The sequence below is a fragment of the Sceloporus occidentalis genome, unplaced genomic scaffold, assembly GCF_023333645.1.
Source record: "Sceloporus occidentalis isolate IW3139 unplaced genomic scaffold, rSceOcc1.0.p SCAF_140, whole genome shotgun sequence".
In the NCBI taxonomy this organism is placed as follows: Eukaryota; Metazoa; Chordata; class Lepidosauria; order Squamata; family Phrynosomatidae; genus Sceloporus; species Sceloporus occidentalis.
The window spans coordinates 172,318-199,787 of record NW_028317120.1 but is presented as its reverse complement, the minus strand read 5'-3'; the positions used below and the strand labels follow the sequence as shown (position 1 = coordinate 199,787).

The 27,470-nt window shown below is 41.9% G+C and overlaps 1 protein-coding gene across 1 annotated transcript; it reads right to left on the bottom strand.

Annotated features, from left to right (window-relative positions):
- Positions 1-20: 20 nt before the first annotated feature.
- LOC149280989 (vomeronasal type-2 receptor 26-like) lies at positions 21-27,453 on the bottom strand. Its single transcript, XM_089499806.1, has 7 exons — positions 27,430-27,453; positions 25,913-26,036; positions 23,988-24,863; positions 22,909-23,002; positions 22,409-22,584; positions 116-436; positions 21-28 (listed from the first exon to the last, which is right to left on the bottom strand). The coding sequence occupies exons 1-7, from the start codon at positions 27,451-27,453 to the stop codon at positions 21-23; spliced, it is 1,623 nt and encodes a 540-aa protein (XP_089355932.1).
- Positions 27,454-27,470: the final 17 nt, after the last annotated feature.

The window sequence follows — 27,470 nt, the reverse complement described above, 5'->3', positions numbered from 1 at the left end:
CCGGGAGAATGATGGACCTCTTACTCCACTGCAAGGACATGGAGAGGGAGAGGTGAGACACCAAGCTAGACAACTTGTCTGTTCGAACATGTAGATGGGCAACGGGGTTTCTTACCCTTGGAGAAGCGGGCACGGATTCCACAGTCCTTGAAAGCGTGGCCCGCTCTGCCACAGTACAGGCAAAGCCCTAAGGTTCTGCGTCGCTTTGTCTCAGCAGAGGACAGGGGCCCTAGGATGATCCCGATCTGCATCAGTTCTTCTTGAGATGGGGTTGAAGGGCCTGCAGGGTAGGTCTGTGCAGGGGTCCAGGTGGAGCTGAAGGTTAGTCGCTCCATTCTGCTTTCTCTGAGTCGGCGGTGAATCTGGGCAGTGAGCTTGATGAAATCTTCTAGCCCCGCAGGGATAGCGGTGCGGGCAAGCTCATCTTTGAACGTTTCTGAGAGACCCCAACAAAATTGGTCATGCAGGGCCGACTCGTTCCACGCTGACTCAAGGGCCAGACATCTAAACTCAGTGATATATTCTTCCACCGGCCATCTACATTGTTTCCGGGCTCTTAGGGTCACAGTAGCGGTAGATGCTCTGTAAGGATCTTCGTAGAGCACATCGAGCACAAGGTGAAAAGAGGACAGTAATCCTGAAGTGGACTACGACTGTGGAGGAGATGGTGTACCCACATTTGGGATTCATCAGACAGGAGGGAAATAACGATATGGACCTTCATGTAGTCAGAGGCATAGGTCCTAGGCTAAAGGTACGATATTTCTTACGGTCGCCAGAGAATCTTTCCGGCAGGGGAACCTACGGCTTAAGAGTCGAGGCCCCCTCCATTGATGGTGCAGGAGGGGTTACAGCTGACTCAGACGGAGTGCTTTGTTGCAGCTGTACTAGATGCACCTGTTGTCTCAGTTGGTTCTGGCTTGCCTGCATCTATTAGAGGGACTGGTTCATAGTCGCCATCTGTTGGGTCAGGGCTGCAATGCCATCAGGTAGTCCTACGGGCTCCATATAGGCTCAGTTCTTATGTGCCAGGAGTGGTGGACAGGTATTGAGGAGTCTGGAATGCAGGACACAGGAACCAGCAAGAGGCACTTAGAGGGCAAGGTCCAGTAGCGGAGTCCGGGGTCACTAGTTGGGGTTGGTACACAGGAATCAAGAGAGCCGTTTAGTCGCCAAGGTCAGGGGCACAGTAGGTCAGCAAAGTCAAAGGAATAGCCAGGTTCAGTACCAGGGAATAAACACATAAATAGCACACTACACAGTAGGAACGGTATAGAGGCACAATAACTGAGCACTGAGCAATGCTAACCGCACCTCCTTCCGGCTGCAGCGCAAGTTGCCTACGCGAATTGCGTAGACGTCTACCCGCTGCCCGGACAACACACAGGGGAGTCAGAAGCACCGGTGTTAAGTGGGGTGCATAAGGCATTTCTGTAGGCAGAGTGCTCTATGAAATGCCTTTTAACCCCCTTTATGCCCCTCTGCCTCCAGAAATGCCTTTTAACCCTCTATACGCCACTCTGCCTCCTGAAATGCCTTATACCTCCCTATATGCCACTCTGCCCCAAAATATGCCTTTTAACCCCCTAAATGCCAGAGTGGCATATAGAGGTATAAGGCATTTCTGGAGGCAGGGTGGCACATAGGGGGTCAAAAGGCATATAATCCAATAAGATTTCTTACAAACTTAAATAAGATTCTCTAGTTGAGGAACTTGAGTCTGGTAATCTTATTGGTCCAATCCTGAAGTAAACAGCTACATATGTATTCCACAGGAACCAGGTTCTTTAGTCAGGTAAGTACAGGTTAAATCACAGGAGATCAGGAGCCAGGTACACAGCAGGACTGTAAGGTCATCATAAGCTTAATGTAAACACCTCTAACGGGAGTGTCCAGTAATCAGGTAAGCCCAGGTAGAAGTCAGACCACACAATTCCCATGTAGAGTGACCCCTGGTGGTCAAAATAGGTAAAACAGAACAAAAGTAGGGTTTGACAAAAAAGTTTCTGCAGTCAGGATAGAATCCTAACACTGTGGCCTGTTTTGTATCCTAGGAATTTGTTGTGTGTTTTATTGATTGGTTTCTGGTTATAGGGGGTAAACAGGTAGGGTATTTTGAGTTCAGCATGGTCCCCACTACCTTCATACAAGGCATTGTTGTGTTGGACCTCCATGTGTTAGTAGCAGGAGGAAATTGCTGTTCGGTTGGTTCCACACTCCTTACTTTCACACATAAACAGGCACTTTCACATGGTGAATAAAACATATTCCTTATACAGTGGTAATGGGAGAACACAGGGACGCTTTTGTTATGTTACTGAGGTGTAATGGTCAGGTCAGGTCAGGTCAGGTCATAAAAACCTGTCAATTTCACTTAAAAAAAAAAGAGCTGGCCAAGCAATTTTATACCAGTTTCAAAGGTCACACACTTTATCTACTCTGCATTGAAATAAACAGCACATTATTTTCAGCTTCAATGAAACAATGTTTTTTGGGTTTTTTTTAACTACGGGGAAGACACAAGGTATTATACTATTCCCAGTACGTGATGCTCTTTTAAACACGTCCCTTACGTTTTCAGACTCCTTCCAGATTATATAAAAATCTACAGCTCAGTAAATCAGATCCATTTGCAAAATACATGAACAGGTCTGACTACGAACCCTCACACATCACACAGACTCGGGCCAAGCTTAACTGGGAGAAGATTATTTCACGGTGAAGAACCAGAGCTTTCTCATGGGTGGCAGATCTGCTCTGAATACACTAATGTCCTGTCTGTGTTTTCTGTTGGCACGAGGGGATTTTCAAAGACAGAGACCAGGCTGCCATCTAATCTCTAAAAATGCTATATTTCAACCCAAGTATGTCCAGGATGGAGACATCATCATTGGTGGGATATTCACAGTAAGGCTTCTTTTGAAGGAGTTATCAGTCAAAGAAATGCGTGGCTCAGCTGTTTTCTGTGAGGCGTAAGATGTTTATAACATTTCCTCTTAATTTTATCATGTATGTACTGTATAAGACAATCTGTATGTATGTATGTATATGTTATGTATGTAAAACTGGTTTTGCCTTTGAAGTTATACAGGTTCAGGTTTGGGGATTATGAATGAAGTACTAATCTCTCCTTCCCAGTTTGAAACCTGCCTATAGTAGTATTTTAGACAGATTGTTGGCTACCAGAGTATCTAATAAATCGCTAGAATATCTAGAGCTAAAACATTACAGAGGACCTGTAATGGGGGGCTTTAACTAATCTGCCATGATCCTCCTGTCCACAATGTTTACATATTAGAAGAGATCCAATGCTTTGTACAACAACAGTAAGATGTGAAGGGCACCATTAAGGTTGGTAAATAAAGTGATGTTTGTCAAGAACCACTTGGTATGGAGGAGACGGCAGGTCCAAGTCCAAGCCTGCCCGAGGCTCCTCCCCAGCCTGCTGGGGGGCTACTTTCTTATGGACAGTCTAAAGCAGTCCAACTGTTCTCCTGGCACGTTCTTCTTAATCCATTTATGTACTCCCACATTGCTAGCCCTGTCGCAACACAATCATATACCTCCAGGTCTGTCTCTAGTATGTGGAACCATGTCTGGAAATATACTCTATTACTGTATTCCTATGAATGTATGTAAGTTTGTACATTTACTATCATATTTAAATGTTATGCTTTACTGAAAATGTTTATTTTCACACTGGAAGGTTTGGAATACAATAATTCATAAAAAAAAGCCAAAACAGATGACCTCCCTACCGTCCTGTTCCTCCTGTGCCTGAATTGGAAAGACTAGTCAGTTCTCAGCATTGAGCCTCAACCTGTATGTTCTGCCTTATAGCCAGATTTCCAACACTCTTTACAAAGATTGGAAATGTTTCTTATTCACATACATTGTCCTACCCAAATGTAAATATATCTTTTTTAAGATACCATTTAACACATTAATATTATAGCCTCTTTTCCTTTTTCCCCGCAGGCCATTTTCTCGGTATTACAGGCATCTCTTGGCTTTTATTTTTGCCATCGATGAGATAAACAGTAATCCGTATATTTTACCCAATGTGACTCTGGGATACCATGTGCTTGATTCCTGTGGAGATGTGAATAAAGCCATAGACAATGTGTTACAGATATTATCCGGACCCTCTAGGACTGTCCCCAATTATTCCTGTAGGAGTCACGGCAAACTGGCTGGAGTTATTGGAGATCTGTATTCACAAACATCTTTACATATTGCAAATATACTGAGCCTATACAGATACCCACAGGTATGAGACATGTCTAAAAGAACCTTCCCTTTTCTTCAGAGGTTTCAGCAACCATCACTTCCTCCATCATAACCAGGAGTATAACTCATTTACTATTACTGGATAGTTGGGTACATGAATACCTTCCCAAAAACTATTGTTTTTTTACATTTTAATGTAAACGTTAAGTTAACGACCATGACATGGCAGAACATTTTCATAACTAAACGCACACACAGAGCCCTTACTTCTGCAGCCTCATTTCTGATTGTAAAGTACGAGTTGTATAATTATATTTGGGTTTAATGCCCACATGTGCTCCATTTACCCTCTTTGAATTCCATGATTTTATATTTCAAGACATCAACTGTTTCTTAGCAGGTCTAAAAATTAGGTAAACAGAACCACAAATAAATAACACATAAAATGTTACACCATGTCATGATTTATTCAACAAAAATAAAGCCAAAATTGAGAAGTCATCTGTGGCTAATCTAAAAAACATCTTTATGATTCAACAGCTTGTGGAACTTGGAAGTAATCATTTTTGTATGACTTTATCAGACTCTTACATTGTTCTGTCGCATGACCCAATTTCATCTTGTCACGTCCTTCCCAGGCTGCGGAGCTGCATATCTCGGTCTTGTTTCAATTTCCCTGTTTTGCTTCAATCCATTCCTGGATTTCCTTTTTCTCTGTTCTGATCTTCCATTCGTTGCTTCTGCTTCAGCTGTTTCCTTTATAAGGTGCGCTCCACCCGTGTGTTCTGTTTGTCTCAGTCTGCAGTCTAAAAGTATGTCTCAGTGCTATGTGTTTGGTTTACATGTTTAGTTTGTTTCGTACCTCTGTCAGCAGGGATTAGCGTTAGGACCCACCATCATTGGAGTACTTTGGCGTAGTGGTGGGCTAAGCATATACATTTCTGTATTCATGTTTGTTTGTCTCTTATGTACCTTTGCCCTTCTTCCTTGTATCATCTGAGGATTCTGGTTCCTCTCTCCTCTCCCTTTGTCCTAGTTTATATGGCCTATCCTTGCTTAAAGGAGAAGCGTCCGAGGATTCCGGCTCCTCACTCCTTCCCCTGTGTTCCTTGCCTTGTTCCCTGTCCTTTGTTGTGCCCTGTATCATGTATATCTTGTCTAGTAATGTTTATTCCTTGTCTGGTTCACTGTCGTGCCCTGTAACATGTATGTCTTGTCTGGTTATGTTTCGTGCCTGGTCTCCCTCTCCCTTGCTTGTTATGTTTCTGTTATACCCTTTGCTTAGCTTCCATACTCCCAGCCTGCAGCATCCTGCATGTGATTCTAGTGATATGCTTCATGCCTGCTCCAGGGTGCCTGCAGGATATCACTTTACTTCATTCTGGACTTCATCCGCTGCCATATCAGGGCGCTGGTGTTTGGCTGCACAACCCTAGGTGCTCAACACCTGGGTGAGTGTGGTCGCCCTGCAACCAGGCCCTGTCCATCTCCACTACTGCACTGTGACTCCTGCATACAATCTTCGGGCGCGCTGGGTCCTTTCAGTCATCTGTTGGGACCCAGTCCGTGACACATCTTAGCTTAAAACGTCAGAAAGATGGCCTCACATTTGACTCTAGAATGGCTGGAGAGGAGTTCAGGGTCGACTCAATGACTGCAAGGTTCCCAGGTCCTGTGGCTGCAAAACAAGCCCAAATCATCGCCCCTCCACCAACATGCTTGACAGCCAGAATGAAATGTTTGTGCGGATATGCTGTGTTTGGTTTTTGCTAAATGTGGTGCTGTGCATTATGGGAAAACATCTCCACTTTGGTCTCGTCTGTCCAAAGGTTTTGTGGTTTGCTCAGATGCAACTTTGCAAACCTAAGCTGTACAGCCATATTCTTTTTTTACAGAGAAGAGGCTTTTTCCTGGGAACCCTTCCAAACAAACCATACTTATTCAGTCATCCTAATCATACTGTCATGAACTGTAACATTTAATGTGATAACTGAGGCTTGTAGAGTGAGACAGACGATGGCAACTGTCTTATATTTTCCTCTTTTGAATAACCTTACGCACTATAGTATGATGGACTTTAAATTATTTGGAAATGGCCTGATAACATTTTCCAGATTGATGGGCACCAACAATTGCTTCTCTAAGACCATTGCTGATGTCTTTCCTCCTTGGCATTGTGTTAACACACACCTGAATGCTCCAGGCCTGCTAAAACTTCAGTTTTTATAGGAGGTGATGACACTTTATGATGATCAATTATTCAAGGACATTCGATTAGCAGCACCTGTCTGCTACCTAGCATCTTACTTCCTATGGAAGCCACTCATGGCTTCTCTATTTTGGCTTTCATTTTGTTGATAAAATCATGACAGTGTAATAGGAGGTTGCATTTCCCTAATTTTTAAACCTGCCGATGAAAAATGACTATTATGTCCTGATGTGAAACCATAGAATTTAATGAATGTGTAGTTTCTTTTTCACATGACTGTATATTAAATAAGACTAGCATAAGTGATATTCTTAGGCAACACCTATAAGATGTTGCTTGTCCCTCGATCTCACCTCCTATTCTGTCAACTTCTGTATCTAATCTGGGCTGTGCTCAACCTTACTGTGGATTTATTGCGGATCACTCTGTCAGTGTGAACGATTGTACCAGTGTGAAAGATTTCTCACCCGACAACTAAATTCACTGATCATGTAGAATATTGATTGTTTTTAGATCAGTTATGGAGCCACCGATCTTCTTCTATCAAACAAAAAAATGTACCCATCTTTTTTCCAAACTCTTCCAAATGACCGGATCCAGTTTGATGCCATTATAAAGCTTCTGAAATATTTTGGGTGGAACTGGGTTGGTATCCTTGCTTCAGATGATGATGCCGGAGAGAGACAGACTCAGGAACTCAAAAACATGGGTAAAGACCATGGCATATGCTTTGAGTTTACACTAAAGATTCCTCCAAGAAATTATGATGAGAGAATAAGAGCAATAGAAAGAAACAAGGTTATTCTTAGCCACGCAACCTCGCAGATTATTGTACTCACTGGGGCAGTCTCATTGCTATCTGTATATTTGTTTAGAAAAGAAAGTGGTGACATACACAAAAAGACCTTCATTATCCCAGCAAGTTGGAATATTCTCTCTCTTGGTGGAGACTTTTACACAACTCCATTTGACGGTGCTTTGTTTTTTTCACGTCCTATTAAATCCAACCCTAATCTTCAGAATTTTTTAGAGAATGTTAGTCTATCAAGTCGGCCCAATGACCTTTTGCTGGAAGATATAAATTTATTTTATTTCAAATGTTTAACTTCAGACCCCCTTAGGAATAAGTTAAGTCAATTAAGCCATACAGCATCATTAATCAACTGCAGCAGGACAGACCGTATCACTAAACTTGGCGATGGTTTGTATGACACTGTTAGGTTTCGGACCACACACCACGTGTACATCTCAGTCTACGCTATGGCATTGGCTCTACATGTAAAACAACTACACTTCTCAAAGGAAAAGGGTAAAAATGATGAAATATCTTGTACACCTAACTATCAGGTAAGGCAAAGTCGAAATAGTTTTCTATAAATACAGATTTTTATTATAAAATATACATATTGACATTGAGTTCTTTTATAATGAAAATATTGTGCACTGCATGTTTATTATTACTAGTTTTGTGATGAAGATTTTAATACTTTATATTCTATACTTTGAGGAATACAATGTTAAGTAGAATCTTGTTTCTACTTTCTACAGAGCGGCCTTGGGTTTTTACAACATCAAGAACATAGCTAGGAAGAGCAGAATGTAACAATTAGTAGGAGACAACATTTAGGAAACTGTCATGTTTTCTGGATTCTCAGTGCTCTGAGGTCTCTCTGGTAAAAGGAAAATTGCATTCCAGTTGTGCTTCAGGTTATTGACTCTACTATACATTTTAAAGGCCCATCCTCAATGGAAGAGCTTAGCTGGACCTGTTTAAGTTAAATAAATTAAGTTCCTTTATGGTGTCGCCACCCATTTAATTATACATTATACAGGGCCAGCTCTCCATCCTTGCTGGAGAAACCTGCTGGTGTTGGACCATTGTTATGAATAAGGCGCATGATTTTTTCCAGGGAATTGACCTGGATTGTCAACTTAGTCTTTGACCACCTGACTTGTGTATAAACCTCATAAAGGGGACTTGCTTTACATTCTAAGGGAAACTGTGGGAAGGGCGAGACATAATGAGGATTTCCATTGGAGGAAATCAGTATTTTTTTATGTCATCTTGGATAAGGAATGGACAATGACCAGAATCACTGTTTTTCTATTCAAACCATAAAATATAAATCACAATATAACACAGACTGCCTGGGAGCAGTACAATGAAAAACATATGCAAAAGATCTCTGTGTTTTTAGAAATATTATGACATTTTTAGATGAGATAAAGCTGCTAAAACCTGATATGTGCATGTTTAATTAATATAGAACTTCTTAAGAAGACTTCATTTTAAGGAGCCTGATGGGCAGGATGTTTTCTTTAATGAGAATGGCGAGATGGCGACTGTCTATCACATTAGGAATTATGTCATGTTTTCAAATAAAAGTGTCTTAGAACAACATGTTGGGATCTTCGATGTATCTGCTCCAGAAGGAGAGCAACTTGCCATCAATAAAAGCAACATAACATGGAAATACAACTCCAGGGAGGTCAGTGATTCTTATTGTCCTGGACATAGAAGCAATTATCATACCTGGGAACTCTGGGAGAAGCACCTGGCTGGAGGCTTTCCAGCTGACTTGACCAACCCATTGACGTCAGCGGCATCGCCTACTGATGTTAGCAGGCAGTCCTGGTCGTGCCCAAAACCCTGAGCCCAGAAGTTCCTAGGTATGGTAAGTAATAAAAGTTCAGAAGTATCTCTTTCAAGTAATATCTATCTACATATTCCGCACTCCAAATGTCAAATTTGAGTTGTAGGAAAGCCTGATATACCTGTCATGTTACATTACGTATATAGCAGCCTATCTTGGGTGTATTCGCTAACCTGGGAGATCCCAGGAACTTTGTTGGAAAGATGCAACTGCAGCTCCCCCAACTGCCAGGTTAGAGAATGTCCTTTGTCTCGTGAAAGAGAGAGATACACGGAGAGGTAGGCTGTATATATTTCCACACTCACTTGTTTTTTTTATGCTTCCCTGTGTCTCCTGTTCCAGTTGGTTTTTCTGGTTTCTCGGTTCTCTTTACTCTGTTCCGTGTGAAGGATCAGTAATATGGAGGTCTCCGCCAGTGGGGGTCACGGTGTCTATTTCTTCCATGATAGTAAATAAAGAATGCAATACATAATCTAATCATATCCTTCACAGGGAAATGGTTGTGTAAGCAGAGTCTGTTTTACTTCCCTTTTTGGACTGTTTGGACTGACTAGCTTTGTTGTTGTTTTGTGTGTTTGTGCATGTCAGGTGCATAACTGGGAAAATTTCAGGAGTCTCCAGATAAAGTGCTATTTCCTCAAATCACTTTCCTCTTTTTCAATGAAGAGGGGAAGCTCTGGGTAGCCTACTACGGGATGTTAATGGGGGGGGTCATTGATCAGATGTGTAAACATAGATCATGCCAATTTGTGATTAGTTCTGATATTCCTTTTATTAACGACTGCTTGGTTTTAAGATTATTACTTCTCGATGTTCTGAAGATTGTCCTTCTGGCTACAGACGAGTTTTGCACAAAGGGAAACACAACTGCTGCTTTGACTGCGTCCCGTGCTCAGAAGGAGAGATCTCCAACACAACAGGTGCATATCAAATTTTACCAGCATTTCTGGATACAGGTAGGCCTGGTAGGCCTCCTTCCCTAGGGGAATAGAACTTAAACAACATTTTAATTTAAAATCTGTGTATTCAGAGATATACGGCCAGTTATTCCCAGTGAGACCATGTAGACTGAGGTTATACGTCCTCACATACTAACACTTTAGCGGATAGAACTGAATGAGATTTAGATATATTTACTCTCTTGTCGAGCTTGGCGTCATGTATTGCGTGTATAAAAATTGATCGACATTCGATTTTAGAATTCCCTATCTTTTGATTTCCCCCATTTTTTTTGAATCCCCCATCACTTGCTTGTAGACACATTCACTGGCTTTTTGGGAGTTGGTATCATTAGCTATAAAATAATTTGATCCCAAACTGTATTCATTTGCATAAGTTGTTAATGTTTTGACATCATTATGAATATAATGGTGAGGAACTCTGTATACATTTAATACAAAAGTATCTGCAGTATCCATATAAATCACAGAAAGGCACTTCCACTCAAATCACAATGAAAAACTGTAAATGAGGGAATCAGAAACAGCGTATGTTCATGGCGCACGCTGAAACTGTTCAGTGGCTGTTATATGCTATACTTAACATAAAAACTATTTCACTGATTGAAGAATATATTCGGATGCAGATCATTTGGTATGACATTTTTTTAATTGAGATTTGTCTATGATTTACCGTATTTGCTCGATTATAAGACGACCCCCCAAAATATGAATATTAATTTAGAAAAAAAAAAAGAAAAAGCCTGAATATAAGACGACCCTATTGGAAAAAAGTTTTACCAGTAAATGTTAATTCATGTAAACTATGTGATCAATTGTTTGTTAATAAAAGCTATGATTGAGAAAAATATTTTGTTTTTATTTCCTTTTTTTACAACCTGCCCCCCCAGTTATGCACATCTGCCCCCAGGCTTGCCACTCTGCCCCAGGAATGCCTTATACCCTCTATATGCCACTGTGCCCCATGATATGCCTTTTAACCCTCTATATGCCACTGTGCCCCATGATATGCCTTTTGACCCCATATGTGCCACTCTGCCTCTAGAATTGCCTACTGGCAGGTCATATGATGCTGGCGCTTTGTCATAGAAGCCCTAGAGGAAGTGCCGGCCGCAGCAGAGGTTGTCTGCGCGCATCGCACAGACCTCCACCGGCTGCCAGAGAGGAGGATCCAGGTCTTGTAATCAGACCTCTATTTTAGGTCTGATTATAAGATGACCCCAAATATAAGACAATGGCTATTTTTCAGAGGATTTGCTCTGGAAAAAAACTTGTTTTATAATCGAGCAAATACGGTAAATGATGGGAATCAATTTCAACCAATCAAAGTTCAGCTCCACCCAGAGTGACAAAGTATTAAATACTTGAGTCAGTGAGAATAATAGTGTGTTATATAGAGTATAATAGTACATGTTTGATACAAATGTATCTCCAGTATCCATATACCGTATTTGCTTGATTACAAGACAAGGTTTTTTCCAGAGCAAATGCTCTGAAAAATACCCCTCGTCTTATAATCGGGGTTGTCTTATAATAAGACCTCAAACAGGTCTGACTATGAGACTAAGATCCAGATCCTCCTCAGCGATGCAGGGGACCTGGATCCTCCTGTGTTATCCCCCCCCCCAACTTACCGGTGCATCTGAGTACCTGGTGCTTAGTCCGGACAGCGTGTAGAGCCCAATACTATTTAGCAGTATGTAAATCTGTAATGTATATAGCGCTATATATGGGATGTATTCTGATATAATTCTATAATGTATATAACTTTATTAATAAATAAATCTCTCATAAATATTAATCTATATTTTGTATAAGTATATATTTGTATGCAAAGTAACTTTGGTATAGATGAAACCTTTATTGGCTGACATATAATGGATTGCAAGCTTTTGAGGCTATCAGGGCCTCGTATTATAACTGATAATATATAATGCAGAGGTTGTCTGCAAGTATCGCACCACTACACCAATGAATCTAAAGCATGGGGAGAAGTCTGGGGAAGCACTGGTAAGTCAGGGGAGGGTAAGAGTGGCATATGGGGGGTTATAAGGGCTTTCTGGAGGCAGAGTAGTGTATAGGGGTTAAAAGGAATATCAGTGAGACAGCGTGGCTTATAGGGGGTTGAAAAGTAATATCAGGGAGGCCGAGTGGCATATAGGGGGTTAAAAGGAATATCTGGGAGGCAGAGTGGCATATGGGGGGGGGTATAAGGCATTTCTGGGAGCAGGTTGGCAAAATAAAATGAAAGCAAAATGAATTTTTCGCAATCACAGTTATTAAATATGAAAAAATAGTTTAAATCAATATTTGCTAGTAAAACTGTTTCCTATAGGGTAGTCCTATATTCAGGCTTTTTTTCCCTTAATATTCAAATTTTGGGGGTCATTTTATGATCAGGATAATCTCAGAAGTGAGCAAATACAGTATATTGAATAGTGCTCTGTGATCTACATTTGAACCCCTTAAGGACAATGGGTGGTCCCAAAACCCATTGAAAACAATGCAATTTGAGCCAGTACATGTACGGGCTTTGTCATTAAGGGGTTAATTATTTATATCGTTATGATACTTTTTACAGATGGAGAGTCTTGCCAGAAGTGCCCAGAAAACCGGTGGCCAAATGAGAAGAGGGATAATTGCATTCCGAAACCCACTGAATTTTTATCCTTCAAAGACAATTTGATTGCATTGGTTTTTAGTACTATTTCAGTTTTTATGTCTGCCATAACCTTCATTATCTTGGTTATTTTTATTTTGTACCGGGACACCCCCATTGTCAGAGCTAATAATAGGAATCTCAGTTTTGTTCTTCTGGTCTCCATCATGCTGAGCTTCCTCTGTGTGTTTCTGTTCCTCGGTCGTCCTGTGGATATAACCTGCATGCTGCGACAAACTGCTTTTGGGATCCTCTTCTCAGTAGCTGTGTCTTCTCTGTTGGCCAAGACCATCATGGTCTGCATCGCTTTCAAAGCCACCAAACCCGGCAGCAAGTGGAGAAAATGTATTGGAGTCAAAATATCCAATTTTGTTGTGTTTATCTGTTCATTTATTCAGGTTGTAATTAGCATCTGCTGGTTGTCTATTTGCCCTCCATACCAAGAAATGAACACTCACTCCTACCCTGGAAAGATCATTATTCAGTGTAATGAGGGGTCAGTAGTTGCTTTTTACACTGTCCTGGGGTACATGGGCTTCCTGGCAGCTGTGAGTTTTATTGTCGCTTTCCTGGCCAGGAAATTGCCGGACAGTTTTAATGAAGCCAAATACATCACTTTCAGCATGCTGATCTTCTGTAACGTCTGGATCTCTTTTATCCCGGCTTATATGAGCGTTATGGGCAAAAACACAGTGATTGTTGAGATTTTTGCAATATTAGCTTCTAGCACTGGAATTCTGTGCTCTATATTTTTCCCAAAATGTTTTATAATTTTGGTGAATCCCAGCATGAACACAAAGGGACGATTACTAAAATCAGGATTTTAAGACATTTGTTTTATTTATAGATTCATATAGTTGGCCTCCTCACTTCAGTATTTGACTAGTAGCTATATTCCTGCATGGTCATCTCTTAACTTGATGCTGTAATAGGTAAATCCTGTGCCTCTGCTCTTCTAAAAGATCCGGGGACCCAGAGACCAGCAGCCTGTCCACCTAGCTGGCTGTCTAATGGGATTTGAGACAAAGGGCCCAGTAATGATATGTCTCACTAAAGATTTGTTGCTATAGTCTGAATAGCGACAAACAGTTATAAATGTAGAATAAAGTAGAAAAAGTTTTATCTCCTCATGAGAATACATTTTAATAAATGCAATTACCGTATTTGCTCGATTATATGACAAGGTTTTTTTTCCAGTGCAAATGCTCTGAAAAATCGTCTTATAATCGGGGTCGTCTTATAATCAGACCTCAAATAGAGGTCTGACTATGCAACTATGAAACTAAGATCCAGATCCCTGCAGTGCTGCAGGGGACCCAGATCCTCCTGTCTTATGCCCCCCATTTAACACTCCCCCTGCCCAAACTTACCGGTGCTTCTGACTCCCCGGTGTAGTCGGGGCAGCGGGTAGACGTCTAACCTCTTTAATGCCACTCTGCCTCCTGAAATGTCTTATACCTCCCTATATGCCACTCTGCCCTATAATATGCCTTTCAACCCCCTAAATGCCAGAGATGCATATAGGGGTATAAGGCATTTTTGCAGGCAGAGTGGCACATAGGGGGTCAAAAGGCATATCAGTGGCCATAGTGGCATTTAGAGGGTTAAAAGGCATATCATGGGGCACAGTGGCATATAGGGGGTATAAGACATTTCTGGGGCAGAGTGGCAAGCCTGGGGGCAGGTTGGAAAATAAAAGGAAATAAAAAAATGTTTTTTCTCAAGCATAGCATTTAAAAAAAAAAGAAATAGTTTACATGAATTAACATTTACTGGTAAAACTTTTTTCCTATAAGGTCGTCTTACATTCAGGCTTTTTCTTCTTTCCTAAATTAATATTCAGATTTTGGGGGGTCATCTTATAATCGAGCAATACGGTATAAAAAGCACAACATTAAATTAAACACCAATTATACCCACCAAAACCAGTGTATTTTCCTCCCCAAATGAATCACAGGAGATACCCAAATGCCCCCTAGGGGAAGAACAGGGGAAGTTCCACAAGAACATGTGGAAAAAAATAAAAACAACAATAGTGTAATAAGTTAGAACAAGTAATATGTAGGTGTGTTAGGTGAACTCACAAAAACGGCTGTTAAAGAGGATCAAAACGGAACTTAGATTCTTCTTAGGATCTGAAATATAAGTAAATAACCACAAATGGTGCAGTATCTTTAATATGGAAAGTCCAAAAAAACTTACAGACAAGTTGGCATAACCAATACACTATGCATACAGGCTGTAGGAATAAAAGGTCCCAACCGAAATCGGATGGTGATGAAAGTCCGTCAGATCGCCATAACGGACAGCCCCAAGTCGACTCAACAAGATCTAGCCGAGTCTGCTGGACTATGGATCAGGGGGATCACTGTTATATAGTACATAAAGTTGAAAAAATACCCAAGTCCATCAAGTTCAACCCTTCTACCTAACCTTCCTATTCTTGATCCAAAGCAAGGGGAAAACAAACTAATTAAGTTACATGGAACTTTGCCATCAGGGGAAAAATTCCTCCTTGACTCCAAAAGGCAATCGGATTCAAGGAGCTCTAAAATATTAATTCTATTTATAGCCCTCTGTGATAGGGCTGCAAAGACAATTATCTGGACTCTTATTATTTCGAACTCTGCTTGTTCCCTTACCCAGTTTTCCTGTTCCCCCTGCTCTCTTGCCCAGACTGGGTCACAGCTGTGATTTCCTGAACCTGTTTGGTGGCAAGGCCCCATGGGAATGTCCAGTGAACACTGTACACCATTCTGTAGGCTGCCTGTTGCACTCAGAGGGCTCTTTAGGGGATATGTTAGACTCACGATAAGGCACATGCTGAAGTGGTTCCGGAAAGATAGCCCACTTGGAAACCCTGACTTTCTTCATGTCATCTGGATACCAGGGTTTAGTAATGGCAGTCATGGAACTCTTGTGCGGCTATTAATCGGTCCACACCCGGGGACCTTTCCATCGCTGTCCTGTACTGTACCCATCAAAGTACTTTCAGATGGCGTTTAACATTATTAACCATAACTGCCCCTAAATTAACCCTAAAGACCCCATTAACCATAACTGCCCCTAAATTAACCCTAAACAGCCCATCACTGTCAGAGGTCATAATGTTATGGCTGATTGGTGTATATGGTCAAAGGTCTTTCCTGTGATATAACTTTTAGGTGTATAGTATTATCCATTCTGAACAATGAACATCAAAAAGCAAAACATAAAAAAAAAAAAAACCACTTTTGTAATTTTACATATTTCTTCCGCAAGTTAGGTGTCACCGAAGGGAAAACCTTGCTTTTTGCAACATCCCATTTAATTTCTGAGTTTCTTGCAAATGATTGCAACATATTAGAAGCCTTTATGTTGTATATTTTATAATTCTGTTTTCTAATTGTTACTTGCTACCTCCAAAGTTGTTACAATTTTTTCACCAAGGAGCAATATTTTCCTCTAAATTGTGCCTTGATGGCCCTAGTGGTTTTGGTTCTAATGACGTGCCGTAGTTTGATGCCGTACGTTTGAAGAAGGGTTGATGCTAGTTAATGATATGAAGTTCTAGTAGATGAATAATAGAGGTCAGGTGTAGGTTGAGTGTTTGGGTGGGTTCTGTTATAAAATGGGAGGTATTTTTATTTTCTTGATTAATGACGTAGAAGAAAACTCTCCTACATTGATACCGTAAATTTCCTCTTGTTTTGTTCAAAATAAGTTTTAATAGTTGCATCGCTATATAAAAATGATAATCACACTCGGACCGCGCATTATACGATGAACATGGAGAATTTGCATACAATTACGTAACTACAAATTGGGTGTTTGTATCAAATAAGTCTGCATTTAGGCTAGGTTTCCACTTGGTTTTTTTTAGCTAAAAACGCCCATAAAAACGCCAATAGCGCCAATAGCAGCCAGATGTTCGCTGTTCTTCAATAGGAAATCGCAGAATGCCATATCCACTTAGCGTTTTTTTGTTTGGCGTTTTTTCAGTCCTCTTTGGCGTTTTTCTGCTTTTTTGGGCTCTGTGGCAGTTTTTCAAAATCGCAGCATGTTGACACTCTGGCGTTTTTTGCAAGGAAATCTTGGCGTTTTTCTCCAATATAAGTCTATGGGAGAGAAAAACCGCCATGAAAAAGCCATGTGGGTTTATTGCCTTGGCGTTTTTTATGGCGTTTTCTCCACAGTTACAATGCAGAGGATGGACCCGGTATCTGTGTGTCCTACGAGAAATAGGCTGGAAACAAACAGTTTCACACAAAACAAAGTTCATATTGAATTCTACACCATTTGGAACAAACATCCAATACAAACAAACATACGCGACGCATCAACTGGATCCTGCGTGCCAAAAGCAACAGCAAACAATTTGCACCATCATTTGGGGCCAATCTTCCTAGAGGAGCAGACATTCGGAATAAAGCAGGCCTTACAAACCACAGAAAAGTGACAAAAGGGTCCGCCGGGGCGTTTAAGTAGAACTCTACCAAGTAAATGACATCAGGGGGCAGATACTTGCCATTTATCCTAATCCCTTTTAGCTGGGTGAAACTTCTAACTTGTAAAGGCTGGAAAAACTGCCTAAGGTCAAAAAAAGCAATTTCCACAGAAAGGCTAAAACGCCAGAAAAAACTCCAGAAAAAAAAGCCAAAACGCAGGAAAATGCAGTGGCAGTTTTCTTGGCGTTTTTCATCAAGAAAAAAAACGCAGGACAAAAACCCAAGTGGAAACCTAGCCTCAGAAACATTGTGGGTAACTTCTCTGAGTGAGCTCCAGAGGGTCACATTCATTTATATGATGGAACAAGGACAACCAGGTAAGGGGGAATATTATTTATCTAAAACAAGAGGTTAACACAAAACCACTTTGATGGTGAAATGGTTCTAACTTGTGAAAGACAACCTCCACTGCTGCCCTTCACTTCCGCCGGTGCTTCTATGACAGAGTGGAGTGGAGGGCAGTAGCTAAGGCTGTCCATGTGCATCAGCAGCAACACCGCCAAAACGTTACAAACCATTACAGCCATTGTTACAAAGGGTACAAAGAATAAAAAATTCTTGTCACTAATGGGTTAAGATGCATTCCGTATTATGTACTAATATACAAATCTGGGAACGCTGGAAACAAATCCAAGTTGGTGGTGGCTGGGCCCTCAACTTTGAGGTTTCAGCAAAATAGGGATGTGTGACAAAGACTACAAGAAATGGTGAGATTCTGGATCATGTCCAAACAAATTGTTATTTTATGGTAGCTACAAACAAGTGGCAAGAATCATAACGACACAGAGGAAGAGTAAATCATTTACGGGTTTCAGTTTGTTTAAAGAATACATAAAATGCTCATTTAAAAAAAAAAAAACTACTTTAACCTGCATCTCTAACTCAGATACGGGTTATACTCCCAACCAGTGTTAACGTCAGATACAGAGGATGGGGATCAGATGCCCACAAGAATTATTATCAGCAGCAGTAACAGGAATATCATATCTGACTACCCGACCCCCGCAATACCCCTTCTAAACAACCCCCCCACAGTTTCTGAAGAGCGGTGCTGCACTTGGTGGCGCCCTTTTAGGCGAGTTTAGGCAGCCCTGTCCCTTTGTCTGTGAAGCAGCACAAAGGTACCTCACGGGGCCCCTGCAGCACAGGTGGTGTATGGGTAATGGCCGCCTACCAGCCCCTCTCTGTCAGACTCACCAGCAGCTTCCTTCTCAGCAGACATAAGGAGCCTTCCCTCCAGCAGAGCTCAGCATACGCAGGACACAGCACTCACTCAGCAGACACAGGGTACGCAGGGGTGGGGAGGACTGTGAAGCTGCAGTGGCCTCACCAGCTCCTCTCTGCTAATGAAGATGCTCCAGCCTCCCCAACACAGTCTCTCTCACAGGGAGAGCACAAAAATCTAATCAGGAGTCACCTTGGACCTAATCCTGAGCTCTGTCAGACTGGAGCCTTCCTGCTTTCCTCACATACTCTGCCCCACATCCTCCCCCAACACCCAGTCAAAGCCTCACTGTCACCTGTTTCGTGCAGCTGATCACATTACCTGCTTGCAGCTCCTCCATTTTGAGTCCTGGCAGTGGCTGAGGGGCCCATCAGCAGAAGCAGTAGTAAAAGTGAGTGAGAAAATGCTGGGAGCTGCATACATTATACACAGCTGTGAGGGGTCTGAGATTTTACTTCAGGAAAAATAAATGCTGTTTAGGGCCCCAGATGTTTAAAACTCTCCCTATGTTACCTGTATTCGGGGAGGGCAGCCAGGGCAACAACAACTACAACGTGGGGATGGAGAATGTCATGAAGTGCATGAGCTTTATCAGTATATATACTCTATATATCAGTATATCAATCTCTAATCTATATAACTCTATATATCAGTATATCAATCTCTAATCTATATAACTCTATATATCAGTATACAATTCTCTAATGTATAAACTATATATCAGTATATAAACTAACGTATATAACTCTATATATCAGAATATAAATACATAATGTATATAACTGTATATTCCAGGAATATAAATGGCGAATTTATATAACTCTATTTAGCAGTATGTAAATCTGTAATGTATATAGCGCTATATATGGGATATATTCTGATATAATTCTATAATGTATATAACTTTATTAATAAATAAATCTCTCATAAATATTAATCTATATTGTGTATAAGTATATATTTGTATGCAAAGTAACTTTGGTATAGATGATACCTTTATTGGCTGACGTATAATGGATTGCAAGCTTTTGAGGCTATCAGGGCCTCGTATTATAACTGATAATATATAAATTCTATAATATTCCTGAAAGCATTTATAGGGTAATATGTGAGCATATAAATAAAATGTATATAGGGTATGACTGTAGTTATGGGATGTTGTCTTTGGGTCGTCCAGTTCTGGCATCTGCTGCGTTCTCCTATTTTATTACGATTATTATTTATCGTTTTGTGTAGCGCCATCATATTCCGCCACGTTGTACAATGGATATACAGGACATGTAGTATATAACATAACGATTGGAAGCCGCGGGTAAGCAGGGTCCTGCGTAAACGAGCTGACACTCAGTGAGTTGGGGTAAAAGTGCGGCCGTTAGGGAGATTGCAGGAGAGAGACCAGGAAAGGAGAGCTAAAGGAATACGTGAGGTTGAGGGTTAACGTGTAAGGTCTTTAACCCCGGGTGTAGCACCGGTTCTTCGGGTCAAGACCTGAATCCTCCGGGTCGCAGGAGCTGGGTCTTGACATGCCCTGCTCCCTGACCCTTTGCCCTGTAAATGGGGGCATTCTCACCGACGTCAGTGGGCAGCCCTGGCCCGCGTCCAGCAAGGGAAGGCTCCGGATAGCCGGAGCCCAAAAGTTCCCAGGTGTGATGATCAGCCACCAGCCACAATACTCAAGTAGGCTGTCGCTTTTAAACAATGCTCAATTGGTACTTTGGTGTAAACAACATAAAAGCATGGGCCCATCCTGCTTTGTGTCATCAGTTCAGGGTGGTGGTTGTGTAATGGTGTGGCAGACATTTTCTTGGCACACTTTTGTAAGCCATTTTACTAGGGACATTTTAAGTCTTTTTATTTAACCATTTTAGCGCCAGTCTTTCCTAAACATTGCAGTGAAATTTAATTTTTAACAAACGCGTTCTATCCAAACACAGTCAGTACATTTCCCTGGGTATGTGAAATTACTGATTTGTGTTCAGAAACACCCCTGAGTAGAGGATTTGGGCATGTGTTTTAGGCACTGTAGGTTTAAAATTAGAACATGCATATTACAGTTCTAAAGCATTAAATTTTGACTGATCAGTTTGCTGGGTTGCACACCTCATTTGAGACTCAATAGAGGTCCCATATTTCAATTTAAAGAATTGGAGGGCATTCCAGAGGATAGGAGCAGCTCTTGAGTAATCTTGCAAGCATGCATGAGATCTATCAATCAGAGGACAAAAGGAGATCATTGGATGAGCGGAGAGACTGGTTAGTAGTGTATTTAGAGATGAGTGAGGAGATGTAGGCTGGGGAACCGCTGTGAAGGGCTTTGAAAGTAAGAGTCAGAATCTTGAAATGAATCCTGAAGTGTACAGGCAGTCAGTGAAGAGACCATCAGAGAGGAGAGGTGTTAGTAAAGCGATGCGAGATGAAGATAAGTCTGGCAGCAGCATTCATGGTGAGTTGGGTAAGATGGGGACCAGCTAAGACAGAGTTACAATAGTTAAGGCGGGACATAATGAGGGCACGGACAAGAGCCTTGGTGGCATTTTGTGTTAGGCAGGGGCTAATGTAAGCAATGTTTTTAAGATTGAGAGTGTGGTTTATTCTGACAGGCTGAATATGGAGGTTAAACGAGAGGTTTTAAGTAAGGGTGACACCAGACAGTGAGGGGAGGAGGAGATAATTGCACCATTGAGTAAAGGTTTTTTTATGTTTTCAGCAGGGTTGCAACTAACGATTGGTTAACTGATTATTTTTTCTAATAATTGAAATAAAACGCAATATGCAATTTTTTTATTTTAACCTATTAAAGCCCAATGATAGTCCAGGAATGTCACGCAAAAATAGTCAGTTAACTAACACCATGATGTGCCAGGCATGTCATTGTTAAACAAGCTTATGAAGTGATCTAAACTGGGGATTGTTCTTGTGGGAGGTGATTTGAATTTGCAGGACAGGGAAAGGGAAGGTAGGATGTTTCTGGACAACCAGTCCTGCTTATTCTTACTCTGCCTCAGGGGAGCGTTTACCATCCGGCCGCATACAGACAGCTCTGACCGGGTGACAGGACCTTTCCCTGCTCCATAGCAGTGGGCAGCAGGCAGAGGATACACTCCCTGGATAATGGCAGGACCCCCGAGTCACTGATACTCTGCAGCTGCATGATGTTCACTCTACGTCAGGGTGCTGGCAATACTGCAGAGGGGCTCCAGGTTACGATACTTTTTCGTATGATATCACATATTACTACGCCATGACACGGTTGATTACATTACAAACAAAATCATTGGCAGCGTTACTAATAACTTTGCATAAAAACCCCTGTAGCATCACACTGCTTATAATTTTTGGTTTTTGTATTTAATTTATCCCAGACTTCTTTTTGCAAATTATACATGACAGTGGAAGAACCAGGTCTGGCATCCTCCTAATGCTTTGTAGAAAACATATGAAGGCAAAAGTGGGGTTAACCTTTAGATGACAGTGAAGCATATTGTAATTGCATAATAGTAAAAACATATTTAGTTAGTTAGCACATATGATCATTTTCTGTTAGCTCTGCTCAGGGCTCAAAATCCCCTTCTCCTGTTATTCTCACATGCCGACGTACCCGCAAAGCAGTGTCAGACAAGGGTAATCCCATAGACGCCACCCACGATTTTACTCCCCAGCACCAAGCCCCCCCATATGGGCTGGTGCAGCCTTAGCTGGTTGACCACCGACAACCAGATGAAAAGAAAACGTACATACAGATATGGAAAGGTGGGAAGCTGAGATATCAAAAGGGACCTAAAGCCTGCAAAACCGGCCTTATAAAAGCTCCCACTGCCCCTCCTCAGATTCTACCTAAAATACCACAAACCCAAAACCAGAGCATCTCACTTAGAGCCCTTTATGCCTCAACCGGCAGCCACCTGAAGGTATCCTGTCCAAAAAGCGACACGATCGGCCGAAGGGACCCCGAGCGACAAGAGTTCAAAGTTTCCCCGGGACGGACCGCAAGATAGCCGGCATGCGTACGATAACCGCACTGGCCAATCTCGGCTCTCTGGCAGTCCCAGAGCACCGGGGATCTGCAGGAGGGTCCCTCTCTGAACCACATATTGTCTGTACCCCACCACCCGTGGGTTATCTCCATGAAAGAGCAGTGTGGTCGGGTTGATGGTGTCAGGGCTACGAGGGGTTAAAGTCCGTGGGCAGGGCATGTTGCACATGGACAGGGTAGGACGTGAGGGAGAACAAAGCATAAACAATAATCACCACATATACTGGGATATACAGAAATCAAACAATAATTACTACAGATAGCACCTATTAACCCTGGGCCGTCACAGTGGGGACCTGGATGGGCACGGTAGAACGCCCTGATTTTTGCTGGAGCATGTATATTGGGCATGGGTTCCCAGGAGCGCTCTTCAGGGCCATAGCTCTTCCAAAGGACCAGTTATTCAAAACAGCCCTTACGCACACGAGAGTCAAGGATGCAGTCCACCTCACATTCCTCGGCAGCATCCACCAGGACAGGAGGGGGTGGCAACGACCTGCCTTGGGTGTCGAGTTCGGGAACCCACTTCTTTACCAACAAGATGTGGAAGTTTCAAGAGGTGGGGAGCTGGAGTCGCACTGCCACAGGCCCGTTGATGGCCATGATGGGAAAAGGACCCAGGAATTTCAGACTGAGTTTTTTGGACGTTTCTTTGTTGAGATTTGACTGATAGTATGTCAAAGATGAAGGGATCATACTCGTAGTTGGCCCAAAAGGGGGACATTCCTATGGACCTCTAAAGATGGTTGTTATAGGAGAATTCTGGTAGGGTAACAGGGAAGGTATTGTTCTAATATCTGGTTAACCCGTTCTGTTTGCCCATTAGTTCTGGGGTGATAGGCAGATGTCAAACAACGCTGTATGTGGAGGCCTGTACAGAAGGCCCTTCAAAACCTGGAGTTAAATTGAGTACCCCGGTCAGAAAGGATGGTACTCGGTGTCCCATGGAATCGGAATGCAGAAACGGGTCAGTGGTCTTGGCGGCGGTGGGTAGACCGGTTGTTGCCATCTTGGTCAGTTGGTCTACCACCACCATGATTGTGTTGTCCCTGAGAGAGTGGAAGCTCTACCACAAAATCGACAATAATCTCCCTCCAAGGTCGGTCGGGTAGGGGAAGCAGTTGGAGGAGTCCTGTAGCTGATGTGGTGGGGTTTTTGGAACATGGAGCAGGATCAAATGTATTTGGCCAAGCCTTTTTTGCATCATGGGCCCAGAAGCTTATAAAGTCAGCAATATTTTCTATAGTCGTACCTGTGATTAGCCAGCAGAGGGCAGTCATTAGAGATCCCAGCAGAGTCTACATAGACCGTCTGAGGTCTCAACAATTTATGCTGAGTGTCGCTACACATGAAATCATTAATGCAGACTTCAGGCTATCACTGAACATGTCTTGCTGGTGCACATATTGATATAAGATATTTAACTTAAGATATCATAGTACATCCGTGGGGCATTAAGACATTTAATTCCCCAACTGTATTGACCTTTATTATATCTACGGATTGTTATTTCTGCTTTGAAATAATTGTGTTTTTGAGTTAATTTCTGGTCTAAATATAATTATATAACATTTTGCAAAAAATATACATCCTAAAAGTCCAGCACTTGAAGCCACTATGGCAAAAATCTCTACGGCCACCATGTTCTTCCCTTTGGTGCTCAGATAGGCCGGGATCATCGCAATCCAAACACTGCAGAACACCAGCATGCTGAAGGTGATGTACTTGGCCTCATTAAAACTGTCCGGTAATGTTCTGGCTAAAAAAGCTATAATAAAACTAACAGCTGCCTGAAGCCCCATATAACCCAGGACACAGTAGAAGGCGATAACCGAGCCCTCATTACACTGAATGATGATCTTTCCCTGATAAGAGTGCATGTCCAGCTCCTGGAATGGGGGGGAAATGGACAGCCAAAAAATAATAATTATGACTTGGACAGATGAGCCAAAGAAGACAACAGAACCAGACAGTTTGATTCCGAGACATTTTCTCCAGACACTGCCAGGTTGGGTGGCTTTAAAAGCGACAAAAATCATGATAGTCTTGGCAAGCACAGAAGACACGGCTAATGAGAATGCAACTCCAAAGACAGTTTGGCGTAGAATGCAGGTTATATCCGTAGGACGACCAAGGAACAGAAAGACACAAAGGAAGCTCGTCATGATGGAGACCAGGAGGATCATGCTGAGGCTCCAATTATTGGCTTTTACAACTGGAGTATTTTTATAGGAAAGAAAAATCCCTGATACTGTAACAGTTAGAAGACAAAATAACATTGAGATTGATGTAAATGCTATAGCAACGACATCATCATAGGACAAAAAATCTTCCAATTTGGGAACACACAGATCCTTCTTCTCATTGGACCATTCATTATCTGGGCATTTTATGCAGGCGTCACTATCTGTAAAAAAACAAAACACAATTTTTTATTTCATAAAAAAGATTTACCGTATTTGCTCTGACTACGAGACTAAGATCCAGATCCCCCGCAGCGATGATCAGCGTTCCCCGTGATCTCTGACAGCCGGGGAAGGTCTGCGTGATGGAAGCAGACAACCCCCGCTGCTAACCGCACCTCCTCCCGCTGCAGCGGAAGTTGTCTACAAGAATCACGTAGAGCTCTATGCGCTGCCTGGACTACGCACCGGGGACTCAGACGCTCCGGTAAGTTTGGAGGAGGGAGGGGGAGGGAGTGTTAAATGGGGGGCATAAGGCATTTCTGGAGGCAGAGTGCTCTGTGAAATGCCTTTTAACCCCTTTAATGCCACTCTGCCTCCTGAAATGCCTTATACCTCCCTATAGGCCACTCTGCCCCATAATATGCCTTTTAACCCCCTAAATGCCAGAGTGGCATATAGGGGTATAAGGCAATTTTGGAGGCAGAGTGGCATATAGGGGGTAAAAGGGCATATCATGGGGCACAGTGGCATATAGGGGGTAAAAGGCATTTCTGGGGCAGAGTGGCATAACGGGGGGGGCAGGTTGAAAAAAAAAGGAAATAAAAAAGTATTTTTCTCAATCATAGCTTTTATTAAAAAAAAATTGTTCACATACATGAATTAACATTTACTGGTACACTTTTTTCCTATAGGGTCGTCTTATATTCAGGCTTTTTTCATAAGTTAATATTCAGATTTTGGGGGGGGTTGTCTTATAATCGAGCAAATACGGTAATTCATAAAAAAGATGTAAATCATAAAAAAATGAAAAGATAGTCAGGATTATACTGCAGGTATTTGTCTTTCTAAAAGTTGTCCACCTGCTCTTGTAATATCTCTGTGCTCTTGTGTCAGGGTGTCAGTGTACGGGCCTGTGGTTTCAATCTGTGACAGGAATGGGAATAATCTAGAGTCGATTTGTTCACACAGTCGATTCCGGTGCTTTCTCTCTAGTAATGAACCAGTCAGACTAAAAACATTATTTTTGGTAATAGTATCAGGTGGGATATACCGGTCATACTGGAGATTTCTCCCTCTGAGCACAGGACGCAGTCATAGCAGCAGGAATGGATCCCAGACCCCGGGGCTTTCCTGTAACCCGGCAAACAATTTTCTGAGCACTGAGATTTTGGAATCTAAATTAGAAACATATTTTTTTTTAAATGCTGATTTTTTGTAAAGCTCCTACAACTCAGTCTTTACTTTAAATTGCATTCTACCAAATTACCAAATAATTTACATAAATTAAATTATTATTATCTGTAATCTCATATTGGTTGTAAAGTAGCTCTGTAACAATAGCAATGTTTTTACTCAGGCTTAAATACACTTGTGTAAATTCACGTTTTATATACAGTTAGGCCTGAAAATATTACTGACACTATTTGTATAATTTTGGCTCGGTACACCACGGCATCAGATTTGTAATGAAACATTCGAGATCTAATTGAAGTGCAGACTTTCAGCTTTAATCCAAGGGGTTTAACAAAAATATCATATGAAACATTTAGGAATTGCAACCATTTTCATACACAATCCCCTTATTTCAGGGGCTCAAATATAATTGGACAAATCAACATAATCATTAATAAAATATTTATTTTTAAGATTTAATATTTGCTCTTTTGTGATACTTCACAAAGGGCTTTACTGGCATTGTCTTCAGATGTTTGTTTGTGGGTATTTCTGACTTAAGTTTTGTTTCCAACAAGTGAAACGCATGCTTGATCGAGTTGAGATTAGGCGATTGATTCGGCCATTAAAGAATATTCCACTTCTTTGCCTTAAATAACCCCTGCATTGCTTTTGCAGCATGCTTTGGGTCATTGTCCTTCTTTAACCCCTTAATGACAATTGACGGTCCAGGCACGTCACCCAAAAACTAAGGGTTAACGTCAATTGACGTGCCAGGACCGTCATGTGTTGCTGTAATGTCTTGACCTCGAGGCATTCATCAACACCATGATCGGCACTAGGGGCCATGTTTGGCCCCTCCCCGGGGCGTCAACGTCCGCCATACATTGTATGGCGGCGGACGCCCATTTTAAAAGTGTTTAGGAGACTATCAACGATCACCTCCTAAACTTCAATGGTGTTGCTGAAGTGCCTCGATCAGGAGGGTTTCAGCGACACCAGATACTTACCCCAGGACGGGCTGTGACCGCTCCGGAGAGCGGTCACAGCCGCCGCTGCAAGTGATCTTCGCCATCCGCAAGATGATGACCGTCCTGAAAAAAAAACAATGAAGTTTAAAAAGTTCGCTAGATGGTCTCCAGAACCGGGCTGGCTTTTTTTTAGACTAATGTGGCCTCTCTTTTCTTGGGGCTTATGAATAGTTTGGACCCTCTGTATTTGCTCTTGTGAAGTCTCGTCTTTATGGTAAGACTTGGATAAAGATATGTCTACGTCCTGGAGAGTGTTCTTCACTTTGCTGGATGTTGTGGAAAGAATCCTATGGTCATTCACTACTGTTGTCTTTCATGGAAGTCACAGAGCTCACCAGTGTGTTCTTTTTTCCTTAGAACATACCAATCTGTTGATTTCACCACTCATAATGTCCCTGCTAGCTC

Excerpts from the sequence above, each read along its gene's own strand:
- LOC149280989 (XM_089499806.1), bottom strand. The coding sequence starts at position 27,453 with ATGAGTGGTGAAATCAACAGATTG. Across the intron at positions 23,003-23,987 it reads ACCAGAAATTAACTCAAAAA|CACATCTTGTTGGTAAAGAA; the intron begins CACAATTATTTC and ends TCTTGAAACTTC. Across the intron at positions 437-22,408 it reads CGCATGCCGGCTATCTTGCG|AAACGTTCAAAGATGAGCTT; the intron begins GTCCGTCCCGGG and ends GGGGTCTCTCAG.